Source organism: Thamnophis sirtalis, unplaced genomic scaffold, assembly GCF_051295495.1.
Source record: "Thamnophis sirtalis isolate CommonGarterSnake01/CBP01778 unplaced genomic scaffold, rThaSir2_p1.2 scaffold_6, whole genome shotgun sequence".
Classification (NCBI taxonomy): domain Eukaryota; kingdom Metazoa; phylum Chordata; class Lepidosauria; order Squamata; family Natricidae; genus Thamnophis; species Thamnophis sirtalis.
The window spans coordinates 82,877,465-82,894,191 of record NW_028261386.1 but is presented as its reverse complement, the minus strand read 5'-3'; the positions used below and the strand labels follow the sequence as shown (position 1 = coordinate 82,894,191).

General features: G+C 39.6%; 1 protein-coding gene across 1 annotated transcript in view; it reads left to right on the top strand.

Annotated features, from left to right (window-relative positions):
• UST (uronyl 2-sulfotransferase) overlaps window positions 1–16,727 on the top strand; it is a 165,240-nt gene that overhangs the window by 101,209 nt on the left and 47,304 nt on the right. The window contains exons 4-5 of the mRNA XM_087718311.1: window positions 6,162–6,241; window positions 14,804–14,957. Coding sequence (XP_087574437.1) covers window positions 6,162–6,241; window positions 14,804–14,957 — 234 coding nt within the window. The remainder of the gene's footprint in view (window positions 1–6,161; window positions 6,242–14,803; window positions 14,958–16,727) is intronic.

The following is a 16,727-nucleotide window of genomic DNA, read 5'->3' as shown; positions in this document are numbered from 1 at the left end:
TCATTGAAGCATGTAAATATTTAAATAAACCTTGAAACGTCACTGAAGCAAGCCAGCCGCGCTTTAAATAAACGTAGCATTCACTTAAGAAAAAACCTTTACACAAACGTAGCGACCATCAGTGAAGCATTTAAATATTTAAATAAAGCTTGAAACGTCCCTGAAGCAAGCCGCACCTTTACACAAACGTAGCAACAATTTAAATAAAGCTTGAAACGTCCCTGAAGCAAGCCAGCATTTAAATATTTAAATAAAGTTTGAAACGTCACTAAAGCAAGCCAGCCAAGCAAGCCAGCCGCGCTTTAAATAAACGTAGCATTCACTCACTTTAAAAAAAACCTTTACACAAACGTAGGAACCATCAGTGAAGTATTTAAATATTTAAATAAAGCTTGAAACGTCCCTGAAGCTAGCCGCACCTTTACACAAACGTAGCAACAATTTAAATAAAGCTTGAAACGTCCCTGAAGCTAGCCGTACCTTTACACAAACGTAACAACAATTTAAATAAAGCTTGAAACGTCCCTGAAGCTAGCCGTACCTTTACACAAACGTAACAACAATTTAAATAAAGCTTGAAACGTCCCTGAAGCTAGCCGCACCTTTACACAAACGTAGCAACAATTTAAATAAAGCTTGAAACGTCCCTGAAGCAAGCCGCAACTTTACACAAACGTAGGAACCATCACAGAAGCATTTAAATATTTAAATAAAGCTTGAAACGTCACTGAAGGAAGCCAGCATTTAAATATTTAAATAAAGCTTGAAACGTCACTGAAGCAAGCCAGCCAAGCCGCGCTTTAAATAACAATTACTGAAGTTTGAAGCTCGCGCTGCCGTACCTTTACACAAACGTAACAACAATTTAAATAAAGCTTGAAACGTCCCTGAAGCTAGCCGTACCTTTACACAAACGTAACAACAATTTAAATAAAGCTTGAAACGTCCCTGAAGCTAGCCGCACCTTTACACAAACGTAGCAACAATTTAAATAAAGCTTGAAACGTCCCTGAAGCAAGCCGCAACTTTACACAAACGTAGGAACCATCACAGAAGCATTTAAATATTTAAATAAAGCTTGAAACGTCACTGAAGGAAGCCAGCATTTAAATATTTAAATAAAGCTTGAAACGTCACTGAAGCAAGCCAGCCAAGCCGCGCTTTAAATAACAATTACTGAAGTTTGAAGCTCGCGCTGCCGTCTTCGCCCTTAAGTCTCCGCGATAAGGTCGAGTTAGTTTCAGCGATTATGACAGCGCTGAAAAGACCTTCGCGCTTATGTCTCCGCGCTTAAGGTCTTCGCGCTATTGTGGTGGAACCGGAAATAACTTCCCAGTGTAATGAATAGTAAGGTATAAGTGTACTCTGTTGATATATTATCTTTTCTCTGACTTCAAGTTTTGTACAGTATTGTGAAAGTAAAGAAGTTATCAGTACAACAATTTTATTGAATTGAATTCTTTGTTGAATTTTTTAAAAAGAATTAAAACTGATTTCTATTCAAGTTTTACATTGATATTAATTAATTATATGCATACCCCTATAACTTACATTCATACCAGTGACGTGCGGTGAGGTTTATGGCTGGTGTGGCAAAAAGAAAGAAAGTGGCTTTTGGCCGCTGTCAAGAAAGAGGCTTTTGGCCGCTCCCAGCGGTATGTCCGCCATACACACACACCCCCCAAAGAATCCCAGACAGACAAACAAGCAGCTTCCCCACCATGGGCTTTGTTCTTAACCGACAGCGGGCAAAGGGAATAGAGAGAGGCAGTGGCGAGGCTGCCTTTTGCGGGGAGAGCAGGAGCTTGGCCAACCACGGAAAGGTGCCACGGGGCTGGGAAATAAAGTGCCAGCCCGGGGATGGGAAATAAAGTGCCGGCCCGTGCTCCAGCAGAGGCGATTAAAACATGCACACGCACACACACACACAAATTACTTATAATAATACAAATTACTTACAAATTACAATAATTTTGAATTCCTCTCCCCTCCCTCTGACCCACATACCTTTTCCAGCTGTTTCACAGAGGATTTCAACTCTTCTCTTGTCTGCCATGATGAAAATGTAAAAAATGTAAAAAGAAAAAGGCAAGAGCTGCTGAAGTAAGGCTGGATTACCTGCTGCCAGAGTCTCTAATGGATGACTCTGCTTAACTGTTTAAAAAAAGCCTCTTTAAAAAAGTGCCCTGCAGAGGTGAGAGAACCACGTCCCTCCTCTACATAAGGAATTTTTCACCTTTTAACCCTTGCTTAACTCTGCTCAAGTGATCATAAAGATAGACTAAATGAGGCATGTGGTTCTCTCACCTCCTCCTGCAAAGGGCACTTTTTTAGAGGCTTTTTTAAACAGTTAAGCACTAAGCAGAGTCATCCACTGTGACTCTGGCAGCAACTACCTCAGCCTTTTTCCTTTTAATTTTTCTTTTCTTTTCATGACAGTGGTGAGGCCCTGCCTCTCCTGACTGCACATCACTGATTCATACATACATATAGTATGTGTTCATCTTTTTTGGATTAGAGTATTATAATCACATAAAAAAGAGGAAAAATATAGCTTATCTAATTTACATGAACACATTTTCTACACCTCTTCATATCTTTCTATAATTTGAAACCATCAAATAATTTCTTTCTTTCTTTCTTTTTTTCTTTCTTCTTTCTTTTTGCAATAATAATTTTATAACCATTTTCCCCTCATCCATGACTACTTTCAATTCATAATTTCACCAAGCATCCTTATTCGCACTTCCCCTTAGCATAACTTGACACAGTTTTGTGGCACACTGTAATATAACTATTTTCATTCCGTCCACATCCTCTTTCCTTATACTCTTCATTCATTGTTTCATTATTTTTTTCATATAGAGTGTGTATTTTGTGTTCCTACAGTCATTCAAATTCTAGTCCCATTTCCCCACCCCCATGTCTTTCTTCCATGCATTTCCCACTCCACGAAAATTTACTCTTGGCACTACCAAAAAATGATCTGGCCCACATTCTGAATCTTTCATCACCCTCATCAGACTAATTGTTTTAATCTTTTATCCTACACAACCAAATCAGTCACTTTCTTATATTCATTCTTTTGCAGTGTGTACGAATGTATGCATAGGCTTAAGTTTAACCATGTATTCAAAACATGCATTTCTGTAAGCAGATACTAAAAAAACCTGTTACCAGTCACATTTATTTTTAGGTTCTGAGGAGACCAGTGGGTTTTTTTGTATGGGTGTGAATGGTGTCTTGCCTCATTCCCATGTGTCAATTCATGTCTTTAATAATTTTCCCCTTTATTCTGTTCACTACACAATTGTTTCATCTTTTGTTCTTCCACTATTACCATTCATTAGAGCATAACATTCAACTATTATTAAGTTAATGATGCCAATTCATACTTTCTGACATGCATTATAGCCCTTTCATTTATAATCAAATTTATATTTTAATTTCCTTAGAGGTATTCATCAGCATCAATGTTAAAGGTCAGATCATCATCCTTTATTTCTGTTACGCTACATTCCTTCCCTTTTTAAAAATTTCTCAGCACACATCATTTAACGTTTTATGACCAGTCACAATGGCCTCAGAATGGGTACTGTATGGCTGGTCATGGTAAAACTTTGCATTGCAGTCACATGACCGCATTTTGGTGCTTGACAACCTGTTCACATTTATGACCTCTTCCTAGTAACTTGCAAACATGTCATCACCGTTTGTAATATTCTATGCCAGCTTCCCTAGAAAGTCAGTGGGGAAGCCAGCAGGAAAGGTTGCAGGTGGAAGGGAGGTTGAGTTTTAGGTCCATTTCCCCAGCATGCTGAGGAATTTCCCTTTCCTCCTGCATGTGGAGGAGTGGACTTCAAATCTGGCAAAAATGCAATTGAACACCATCATTCTGCCAATCATTTAAAAGGCTCTTCTTCAAATTGCACTATTTGGAGAAAAAGCCTTTAAGGCAATGACGAGAATAGTTGCCTGCTCACAGGATGGAACAAGGCAGCCTCAATCGTCAGCAGCTGCCAAACAACAGAAAGGTAAGTGGATGGTCTTTGTGGGGCTGGAAAAAGGCACAGGTCTCCTGGATGTGGTGAGGGGGCTGTGCCCCCTACTTACTCTATCATGTCTGGGAGGCCTAGACCGTCTCCCTGGCGTTCTGCTGGACAACCCACATTAATACTTAATTATCCCAGCTGGGACAGCCAGGCTTGCGGTCAGTATGTGAACTGATCCTGTGGTTGTCTTGATTAATAACTGTTTCAATCAACAACTATGGTCATAAAATGGAGGACTACCTGTACATTTTCCTTATACTTCTCTTCTGTTGATTGTTTAGCCAAGAAATTTGAAATATAAACTTCCAAGATCACAAAAGTTCTAACTAGATTTACCATAGAGAAACTAATGAAGAAATTAGTGGAGGGGGGGAGATTCCAGAGATTGCAAGCTGTCTTTATAATGAAACCAAGATTCTTGTTCTTGCAATGATTTCTTCTACTCTCACACACAAAAGGTTAGAAATCATTTTCTTGAGCAGGAGGGAGAGTGATTATTTCCACCTGTCTTGTTTTGGTAACGAGTTTGTCTGGCAGTGGATTTGTGGCTGCATGAGAAATGGTTGTCACATTTAATCCGTTAACTGATGGTCTTTATCATGTAATCCTGTTTCATTGCAAGACATGATTCTCTGTATGCCACGGTTGTCACCAAAGACACTGATAGTTGTTGACCTCTGCTGAGCCACACGGACTTAGTCAATTGAGATGTTCACAAAATACTTTTTATTAATATAAAGAAGGAGTAGATTGGTTTTGGCCAAACCATATGCAGCACTTCTGAGAACAGTAAAATACTACTGGTCAGTCTTGGTGTGTTTTGACCATTGTGGCAGGGGTAAAATGCTACCAGTTCTGACCGGTTTGCCCAAACCGGTAGTTTAAAAAATGCTACCGGTTCGGGCAAACCATTTTTCTGATTATCAGCTGTGATGCGTGAATTATATTAGCTAGAAAGCAGGATTTCCTGCTTTCTAGTTAATCTAAATCACATGGTACAGTGGATTCCCCCCTTCGCTGTTCACTTACTTTTGCAGGCAGTCTGTGCAGGCACGGAAGTGCATGCGTGTGCTCACATTGCTATCGAACTGGTAGCAAAGGTAAGTGGATTTCATCCTTGCATTGTGCCACAAGAATAAACAATGCACATTTCTGTCCTGAGCATGCACATCTCACAAACCTTGGATGTACTGATTACATGGTCAGGATGCATGTATTGATTTTTATCACCTAACCAAAAGTATTTTTGCACAGTTGTGCACAGTTTTGCAATTCTGGGATTTCAGCTGGCTATAATGAAAATATAATTTGTACAGGGTATTTCAAATTACCACTTGGATATACAATGTAAGTATTTAGATTATGAAATAAACTGACTGAAGTTTTAATCCCTGGCAAGAAAGTCTAGAAATCTTTTACAAATATCTAATAGTAACACTTTTGGATTGATGTAATATAGTATGTTCCAGATATGTTGAGGCTTTGCAAAATTAGGGAGAACACAGTTGCAGAAATCACTTCAATTCAAGCTTTCAAAAAAGGGGTGGAAGGGAAGGGTCTTAAAATTAAATTATCTTTTAAAAACAAAATCTCCATGGAAACTAAACACAAATAATATTTGTGAAGGAATTGACTGAAATAATGAAGAACACTGCTGTGTTTATTTAGAGCATAATGCAGTGATGAAAATTAGGAGTTGGAAAAGTTATTGTTGTATGAGAAATTAGCTCTGATTTAATGAAATTTAATGTACTGTTTTTGTAAGTGCATTAAACGTATGCACGTATCATTGTGTTTGTATGCTTTATGAACATACGTGGATCTCAGGTAGCTGACTGATTTGTTTCTGCTGCTTCTGCATTAGTGCTTCATGCCCAATAAATTTCCCAATAAGAGAAGAGGAAATTAATTTTTAAAATTATAAAGTTCAGGAAAAAAAGTTGAATATTTTTATATGAAAAAAATCATGGTCCCCCCCCACCCCCCAAAGCTACTGTTTGTGGCTAGTCTTGCTGCAATCTAATGAGTCAGAGCCCAATGAAATAAGTAGCTTTTCATGGCTTCTCTTTGGAACTGTTTATCTTAATTTTTGTTTCTTTTTGTTTTTAGATGGAATTGATTAAAAACATAAGCATTGCAGAGCAGCCCTATTTATTCACTAGACACGTTCATTTCCTTAATTTCTCAAGGTAAGGACTCATTTAATTTTAATAGCATATTGCAATGAACAGACAATTGGTTTAGGCAATCCTTTTACTTTTAATTTAATGTTTAGCTACAGAAAACACATCCTTTGATAACTGTTTGTCATGCGAATCTGCTTCTTTATTTTGAGCACCCTGTGATTTATTTGGGGAATATACAGTATGTGCACTGACACACATCCTATAACAGTGTAAGATTCTACCATAAGGAAGTTGCATTTCTGTCACAAACCAGAAAAGCAGTGATGCAGAATTCCCCTAGCCATCCATTATATCAAGGATAAGGATTTTTTGATAAAAAGGAAGAAGGAAGGATTTTGTATGTTCTATTACTGAGCAAAATGTTTGGGAATAAAATGTGTATCTTTATTTTTATTTATTGGTATGCACTATATGCTTCTTTCAGAGGTCATTTGCGTTTCCAAACTTTCCAACTGGAAACTTGGCATCATGTTATGCAAAAAGGAATCTTCTGCCAAAATTCCATTTGATTTTTTAAAATGTTCCTCTGCACGTATACTTTGCTATTGAAGAACTTTAGCTGTTAAAATTTACTATTGTAATCTGAAAAGTCTTGAGAGAGGATTTCAAGTTCAAATTCAAGTTATAATCCCATAAGCTTTATGATCTAAGATATCATAACAGGTAGTCCTCGACCTACAACCACAATTGAGTCCAGAATGTTGGTGGTATGTCATTGTGGTCATAAGCCATCACCTTACTGGACTTGATTTTACAAGTATTCTTATGAAGAGCTTTAAATGAATCACATGATTCATTAAGTGATTCACATAGTTGTAAATGAATGTAAAAAAAAACCCTGCAAAAACATTGCAAAACATAAAAAGTGACTTTAGGATGCTGCATCCAGTTATAATTGTGAGCAAATGCTCAGCATGCAATTTAAAGGTAAATAATATGTAACTTTTTTGAGCCTGTTGTAACTTTGAACAGTCATTAAGTGACCATTCATAAATTGAGGATTACCTATAAGTCAGAAAAGCATAATTATATGGAGGAATAAGTTTAAATTTGCGCAATGTTGTTTGAAGGAGGTCAGAATAAGAGGTGTGCAGCCTGTTTCAATGTACATGTAAATCTATATAAAGTTCAGTTTCATTTGCAAAATGGTGCTTTTTCTAAGATTTCACACGCAGAATGTTTAAAAATGAAGTGTTATACACACCTTGGTGCTACAAAGAACTACAAAGTTCTGCAAACTGATATCAGAAACAAAATACATTTATATGGGTAGTCCTTGACCTACAACCATTCAGTCAATAACTTGCCAAGTTATAATGACACTGAGTAACTGGTGGTTATGATTTCAGAGTTCTTGCCATCCCAGCATTGCTAGAGTCACATGATCAAGATCTGGGTACTTGGCAACCTGTTTGTACTTAACAATTTGTTGCCATTTATCCCACAATCATTTGATCATGATTTGGAACCTTTCCTGGGGAAGCTGGGGTAAATCTCCTCCACCCATGCACCTGTCCCCAGCCCTCTGCACTTGCACTCACTCACTCCCATGTACCCTCCCTGAGCAACATTACACACCCCTGGGCACTCCCTAACCTATACTGTGCCTCTTGCCTGCCCTTCCTGACATGCACCTCTCCAACCCATGCAACTCTTGTGCCCTCTCATGCACCCTACTAAACCCATGTGTCACCTCTTGTATCCCTTGTACTTTCTTGGTCCTCCTTTGCACCCATGCCTCTTAAACACCCTCCCCAATCTTCCCTCACATCAGCCACTTACCTTTCTGTGAGCCTGGGAATCACAACTTCTCCCACTGACTTTGGCTGTAGCAAGTCAGCTGGAAGTTGCCTCACCTAATGACCGCGGGATTCAGTTAATGATGACAACTGGAACACAGGTATTGCCGCCACAAAGCAATGTTATTCCTCTTTATATTCACATCTCACAGCAACAGAAATCCTCATCCTAACTGTTCTAATAGCAGATCCTAATGCCCTAGTAGCAGCTCTTACACCGGTGCCTCAAAACTACAAAGAGTTCCTCTTCCCTCTACAATTATAAACAGGAATAGCCATCTTTTAGTATTGGGACTAGGCAAGAGGGTATGCTTTATCTCCATGTGGCATTTTGCATCATGCGGGCATGATTGGATTGTGCGCATGTCCTTGGAAGATGGCTGCCGAGCTTTTCGCTCCAGCTCGGTTTTTCCGAAAATAACTTAGAGGGAAGGGAAATATCTGCCCAGGGTTCCACGCTGGCTGAGGATAGAAACCCCCCAGAACATCCGTGCCAGCAGCGCGTGGGGGAGACTTGTCTCCCCGGAGCTGCTAGGCACAGAAAATGCCGATGCTGACGCTGCGGACGGGGAAGCCTCCGACTTACCGACGCTGCTGACGGGGAAGCCCGCTGCTGCTCGGAGACACTGCAGCCAGACGTTCGGGAGCTGGGGAGCCAGGGCTGCGTGGGGCTGCGTGTGTGTATGCTGACCACCAGAGACTAAGAGCCGGGCGGTCTGTCCACTCACCGGGGAACGCTGGAGACGACATCTGAGCTGCTGAGACATTGATCAGCTGATCAGCCGAGGATATCGTGGCTAGCGCCCTCCGCTGCTGCTGGAAATCGTGCTGTTCGTGTGTCAGGGCTGCTTGAGATATGCTGGAAAAGAACTGAGCTCTGAGGACACTGAAGACGCCAGGAGCCCCCGGGAGCTGAATATTGAATTGTTTATTGAGTACTATTGAGTACTATTGTGTACTATTGAATACCATCCAAGGGGTAGGCGGTGCTGAGTTTGGGGGAAGCGCTCCCCCCCTTCTCAGGAAGAACTAAGGGGTGTCTGGGGCGTGCTTGGGGTGGCACTGCTTTTGGAGCTGCCGTGCCCAGAGACGCTGAAGACACTGAGACCAGCACTGCGGTGGCTAGCGCGGCTCAGCTGACCAGGAGACCTCGCTGAAGTTGCTATTTGCTTATGTGACTCTGAGACCAGCTGGAGTCCCGCGGGACTGTGAATGGCGCCTGAATGAATATTGTAGCCCGGCTGCCGGGAGGGAGTCCTTCTGATCATTTGCATCCATCGAGGCCACCTGGGAACGCTGTGGCCGTCCGGAAACGCTGTAGCCTAACCGAGTGAGCTGCTGAGAACTTGTGGGCCACCATCTTGCGAACCTTGTCGGGCCGCCTGTGGTGGGAGGCGGGCGTTGACCTCCCGACCACTGGGGCTGAAGACACCTGCTTGGAGCCTGGAAGATCAGGCTGAGACCGTCTGGCTGCCGTGGAAGCGGCTGTCGGTGACTGTTTGGGGGGACCCGACCCCCCTAGGTTGTCTGACGCCTCCTCTGCTGCTGTGCTGCTGTAGGGTCAGGCTAGGGACAGGGTAGGGTTAGTTAGAATTTAGGGTGGGGTTAGTGTTGTTATAGCTAGGTTAAGGTTAGGGTAGGGTGAGGGTGGGGGTGGGGTTGCTAGCCTGATGGCCTGCCGATGGGCTGCTTCCACGGGTGGCGTCACGGTACAGCCGGGAGCGGGGTTGTCCCCCCCTTTACCGTGGGGCTATCCCTGGCTCCCGGGTGTTTCTTTGTCCCCGATGGGAGGGGGTGTTGCTGGCCGCCATCTCCTGCGGCTGGCCCTACAGCTTTCGCCGTTGCAGCCTGCTGTCTCTCAGACTTTCCTGGCCTCGCTCTGGATTATTGTTGGCTTATTACTTTTATGCCCTTGCTATTATTCTGGACTTTCGGACATTCAGTTTCGGGAGGCTTGGACATTACTTTCTGGCCTCCTTGGACTATGCAACTGCCTGGACTGCGCAAACTCATAATTTTTCTATATACCTGTAATTTCTACTAAATTTTTATATTTTAAATGTGTGGGGAGAGTATGGTATGATTGTGACTGACTGAATATTCCCACTTTTATTATAATATTGTTGTTCTATTTTAACTTGTACTGTGGGGATTGATTGGTTGTATGCATGGGTATGTTAGGTGAGCTGGGAGTTTAGCCGGGCCCTCCTGCACTGAGTGCTTTGGCAGAAGTGCTAGGGGGACCCGGGCTCGGTTCCAGCCCTTGGATGTGTGTGTCGAAGGGCCTGCCGATGAATCCGGCGGCTGGGGGAGAGGTGGAGGGACCACAGATGCGGGAGTGGGCCGGAACATTGGGGTCATAAGGGGAAGGGGCAGATATGGCGGGAACTTCAGGGGAAGGAGGGTTCCCTATATCAGAGGTATCCCTCCTTCCGGCCCTGTGACTTCCACTCCAAGGCCAGATGGCATGAGTAGTCAGGACCCTGGTCTCAGGTTGCTGATGCTAAATGCCAGGTCTGTGGTTCACAAGGCTCTCCTCGTCCAGGACCTAATTACAGACGAGGGGGCAGACCTGGCATGTATTACTGAAACCTGGCTGGGCCCAGAGGCAGTCACTTTTTTCAATGCCATTGTAACTTTGGTCACTATACCACCTTTCTTGCCACAGTTCTTAAGTGAATAACTGCAGCTGGTATTTTGTATTTTGGATAGAATCTTTTTTAAAATAGTCTAAGACAATTTAAAAAAAGATTCTAAAATACAAAATTACCAGCTGCAGTTATTCACTTAAGAACTGTGGCAAGAAAGGTGGTATAATGGGCTTAGTGACCAAAGTTACAATGGCATTGAAAAAAGTGACTGATGACCATTTTTCACACTTAGCGACCATTTTCACTCTTAGCGACCGTTGCAGCATCCTCATGGTCACACGATCAAAATTTTGATGTTTGGCAACAGTTACAATTTATATTTGTAAATTGTAGTTATGTTGAAATAAAAAAAATATTACAATACTATTTTTGCGTTGTATGAAAATTTTTGTTGCTCCGTATAAAATTTTTAATCAAGCCCCCACCCCCAGTCAAAGGTGTCCATCTTTACTGAAAATCTGGTCACCTTGCTTTTTAGGATGCTGTCTAGATTTGCCATAGCTTTCCTCCCCAGGAGCAAGCATCTTTTAATTCCTTGGAATTGGGTATGTCTAGTTTAATAAAAAGAAGGACCAAGGTATTGTATTGTGGTTGCTGCAATTAATATACTTAATAACTCCATTTTTATTCTTTATTTTTTAATAATAATTTTCATAACAGTTGCTCCTGTTTTTGTAATTACTGTTTTATATTATTATTTTAGTGGATTGTTGTCACCCCTGAGAGTCATTTCTATTGAGATGTACACATTTGAACAATAAATGTATTTATTTTCATATTTAAGGAAAGGCATCATCTATAAACTAAGCAAAGGTGTAGTTTCCAAGATGTGCCCTTGGGATCTTGAAGTTGGTGGGAATCTACTCAGAGATTAATTGAGGAAAGCTTAATAACAGGGACTTCTTAACTTAAATCCACACAGAATAAAACTATTTTAATAAATTCTATGCACAATAAATAAAATATTATTTTAAAATAAAAGAAAAAAACCCACTTACCAGCAGGCTTGCACTCCAAGTAAACCCAGAATGATGTAGATGTTAATACAAAGAACTGAGCAAATCGAAATGGTGAAATTAGTCAGGGAAAAATGCCACCATATTTCGGAGAAGTCCTCCAACCTACGTGCCCCTCCCCTCTGGAAAATCCAGGAAGTAACCTCTCTAGCCATTTCCTGTAGCTCTATGGTACTAGATCATTTTTTTCTTATAAAAGTGAGTAAAAACGGCGCGGGGGGGGAGGTCCGTTTTGTTGCTTTAACGTTTTAATATCTTCAATGAAAGTACTGAGACACAGAGAGAGAGGTTAGACTTTTGTCTTGCCCCAGTTAGGATTTCTTAAGCAAATCCACTGGGCTTTCAACATGAAGCCAGAAAATCGGGACTTTTTTAAAAGGCGGAGGGACGCGGGAAAAATTGTTATAAAGCGTGCTTATCACGCTGAAATTGGTACGTCTGGTCACCCTAATTAACTCTGTTACCTATTTTATATGTGGCCTAGTCAAGCATTGTGAATGAAGTGGATAATGCAGATTCCCTCTTGATAATTTAGTCCAACAATAAGCATAGAGTTTGGGATATTTTTTTTTATGTAATTAAAATCAATTCCTATTTACTAAATGTCTCTATTTTGTGAAATATCAATAAAATAATAGAATTTAGAATGACAACCCCTTGAAGTGTGTGTTTGGTATGCCACTATAAACAAAATCCACCACCCCTAGTTCAATTCCATTGGGTTGAGATTAATATTCCCAGAATTGTAAATTATGTTCTGAAATAAGACTTCCAGACTATGTTAGCTCGCTATTATCTCTTTGAAGCAATTTATTCTATTTCAATTTCTTAAAATACTTTGTATGCTTTCTCAAACTAATAATTCTTTTTCCAAGTCTTGTTCTTAGCTGCTATACTTCCTAGAACAGGGGATCCCAACCTTTTGGGCACGACAGATTGGTAGAGAAAGATTTTTAAACAGACCACAGGGGGCGTTGTTTTGCATGCTGCCTGTATATTGTGGATGGAGCTTCGCTTGTTTGCACGGTCTTATTTGCATGGCATGCTGTGGACTGGTCCATGGAGCAGGGGTTGGGGACTCCTGTCCTAGAATAGTTTCATGAGTTGACACCACATAAATTTATGGTTTAATTAAAGGATCTTTGTTTCCTTTAGGTTAACCTCGTGGGGTAGTGTATTCAACCTCTTGTTAAGTCTTAATTGATTGTGATCTTTGATACAAAGTTGATTTGCTAGCTGAACTGGACTGACTTTATGAAAAATAAGTAAGAAAAATAAGCACCTGGCCTACAAATCTTGTTCATAATCCATTGTTAGATTTAAAATTAACAGTTCTGTTTTAATAATCTTAGCATTAATACTTCAAGAACAATGAATTGTCACAATTCATTTTGTCAGTTATTTTGAATGGAGGATTTTGTACTTGTTTTAAAACAGAGAATTGTATAAATACATTTTATAGTATTTCAAGCTAAAAGTATTATAGGGCTAAAGTTTGGAAGAAGCACAAAGCACTCTGGGGAATAACTAAAATGTCAGTCTTAAAGACAAATTTTGTTCATATTAAAAATAAATTTATATTCCATTAATTCTTGGTATTGCATTTACACTGATGACATGGTGCATAATCTAAAAAAAAATGTGTAGAATGTCTAAATTTCATGAAAAATGAATTAAACTTTAACATCAGGTATCCTTTTATTCAATTTAAAATATTTACACGGCAATAAGGCTACATACTCCTAACAATTTAGATGCTAGTATAATTGTATCTAAATCCTATTGGTTTCCATTATATTCTTCCAGATAAATTATGTATATTATTCCAAATAAATTATGTATATCAATACTGTTCTTTATCTCACATTTTAACCTTGCTTTTATGTAGATCTGAAAGTAGTAATCCAATTTATTAGAATATACTTTGAAAGTAATCATTAAAATGATCTTAATATAGAATCTGTATGTAATTTTACAATTTATAATGTAAACTTAAGGATTTATAATCATTAGTGAGTTGGAGACCTTAGCTCTAACATCTAAATAGGGCAACATCTAACATCTGAGTAGGATAACTATGTTAGAGCTAAGATATCTAACTCACTAAACATTATTAAAAACATTTGTATTACATATTTGTCATAAATTCTTTCAACCCTTCTGTAAGCTTTTATATGTGGAAATTGTATAGCTAGCCATGGTAATGATATAATTGTCCAACAGAATATCCTCACAAATAATTGTGCTTAGGATCATAGACTTGGAATGTTACACTGAATTTGGAAATTGATTTATTATTTATTATCATGTAAGTTTCACATCTGGATTTTCAATTTTACCCTGACATTTTATTAAGATTTCATACATTTTACCCTGATATGTGTTAGCCTTTATAATTAAAAAAGAAAAAGCATTTTCCCTGCAACAGTTCAGTGCTTTCCTCTCAATTAATCCTTAAAATGAAAAATACGTATTAACCTCCCTGGGATATATAAAGTAAGAAAATATTTACTGGGAAACAAGCCATTTGCTTTTGGGGCAATTTCTCTTTTTAGAACACATCCTTATTTTAGCTATATTTATTGTAGTCTCAGTGGATGGTATAGGAAAGCCAAGTACATAAACATTAGTGCAAGTAAGCAGATATGATCTGGTTACTATTTCACTTACTGTAGATCTAAAGCATTGGAAGCCCTGATCGGGGCTTCCATTTTTTAAACCATTTTTTAAACATACTGTTTTTGTCTGCAGTCTTGTATCTGGTTCTGTTGGCAACAATGGTATACTTCACTTTATAAAATAGGATAGGGTATCCTATTGAATAAAATTAATATTACAGTAAACTGTCTTCTGTCTGGTAAAATAAGTTATTCCACATTAAGTTCAGTATAAAAATACATTGAAATAGTTTTTATATTCTTTTTGGTGTATATATTTAAATTTCTGATTTATTAATCTTCAAACTTAAAAACATTTTATCTCTTGCCAATGGTTACTGTAGTTCTATTTTCTACTCTTATATATTCTCTTCTGACACCTTTTGAATTTTTAAAAGTTCTGTTTGCAGTTTTCTGATTTTTCTTTATTTTTGTTCGCCAGATTTGGAGGAGACCAACCAGTATACATCAATATTATTAGAGATCCTATCAATCGATTTTTATCTAACTATTTTTTTCGCCGTTTTGGAGACTGGAGAGGGGAGCAGAACCATATGATCCGTACTCCAAATATGAGGCAAGAGGAGAGATACTTAGTAAGTTATTCCAAATGTTGCTGCCTCAAATTTATTACTTTATTAAGAAGTTTTAAAGTTGTGGTGGTATCTTTGTATAACTGATGGAAATGAGAAAAGCATAAACACTGATGATTTGATCTTGGATAATAGAACTAATTTGGCATGCTCTATGTAGACTTAGTTGGGTGAAGGGAGTAAATAGAGAATTCCAATTCTTCACTAAATTTCTCTCAACACAAACATCGATCAAGACTATCGAGGGCAGGGTTATCAAACTCAAGGCCCACAGGCCGGATCTGGCCCACTGGGTGCTTAGATCTGGCCTGCGGGGCTCCCTGGAAACAGTCAAGAACTGGCTCGTGGTGCCTCTGCCAGCGAAAATGGTGTTTGGGAGGGCCACATGCAGCCCACCCAAGCTCCATTTTTGCTGACAGAGATTGCAGGAGACCTTTGTAGCCGAAAACGGAGCTTGGGAGCCCATTGTCACATGCAGAGTGCTTGGGCAACCACAGGCGCTCCCGGCACGAGTGACATCAAGCTGGTCATGCCACCCTGACCATCCCAGTCCCCCGAGGTTAAACATATGGTGTGTCCCTCAATGAAATAGAGTTTGACACCCCTGACTTAGGGAATTTGAGTAGTTCCATTTTCTGACCAGTCAGAAAATAGCAGTCTTTGGTATCTTTCATACTGTGATTGAAAAAGTAATTGAGGAAAAATTAGCTCCGCCTTATTTGAAGTGACAAGTGTAATGTTGAGGTCCACCAGAGATGAGGTATTATTACCTATTGAGGTAACGTCTACATGCAAAACACACCAGGTCAAACACAGCTTACAACAACAGTGGTTCAATAAGACTATATTGGTCCCAGCAGGCTGATGACATCATTTAACTTCTGCTTTGGTTGGTTATAGCAGAGACGGTATGTGACCTCTTTGTCGTAGATAAATTGCCACCTAATGGAGTTTAAAGGAGTCCATTGCAGTAGTGGAAAGGGATCTTTTAGACAGTTCAGCTTACAGAACTAGCAGTATCCTAACTGTTTATGAGAATCTCCTCCAATGATAATCACTGATTCTGGATACTTAGTTTTGTTATTCTGATTTCTTTAACTACTTAAAGCATGATGCCAACTATTTTATATAGTTCAAAACTGATGTAAATTACATTTACGTTACATTTCTCTTCGCAGAAACTTATTCAATTAAGCATATTGAGTTAGAACAATTTAGTAATTTAGACAAGAATTTCCATCGTTAAGCAATGCGGTTATAAAGTACAATATCATGTGACTATCACTTAGCAGCAGCAGTCCTGGCAATTTCCATTTCAATCATTAACTGAATCCCACCAATCATGTGAGGACCTACCTCAATCCAGCCCATTCCAAGTTGGATTGCAGGTTGTCCAAAGCGTATATTGTCATACTGGGAAGAAGAAGGCAATGAAAGTCAGCTGGGGTGGTAAGACTGGCAGGGTGAGTAGAACACAGGGTGGCCAAAAAGGCAGAGATTTGGGGGGGGGGATGAGAGATAAGTTAAAGTACCCCTGCATTCTTTATTGCAGGCAGGTTACCAAACAGCAAAGGTTTGATAATGTGACCATAGAGGCATTGCAATGGCCATAATTTTGGGGACCAGTCATAACTAACATTCATTCAGTACTTAATTCAGACTTCGAGCAGTCACTGAAAGAATGGTTGTTAAGTATGCCTTATCTGCATCTCCAAAAGAAATTATCTTTGAAAACATTTCCTTGCCGAGGTTCAGTAAATGTTGCTTCTGTTT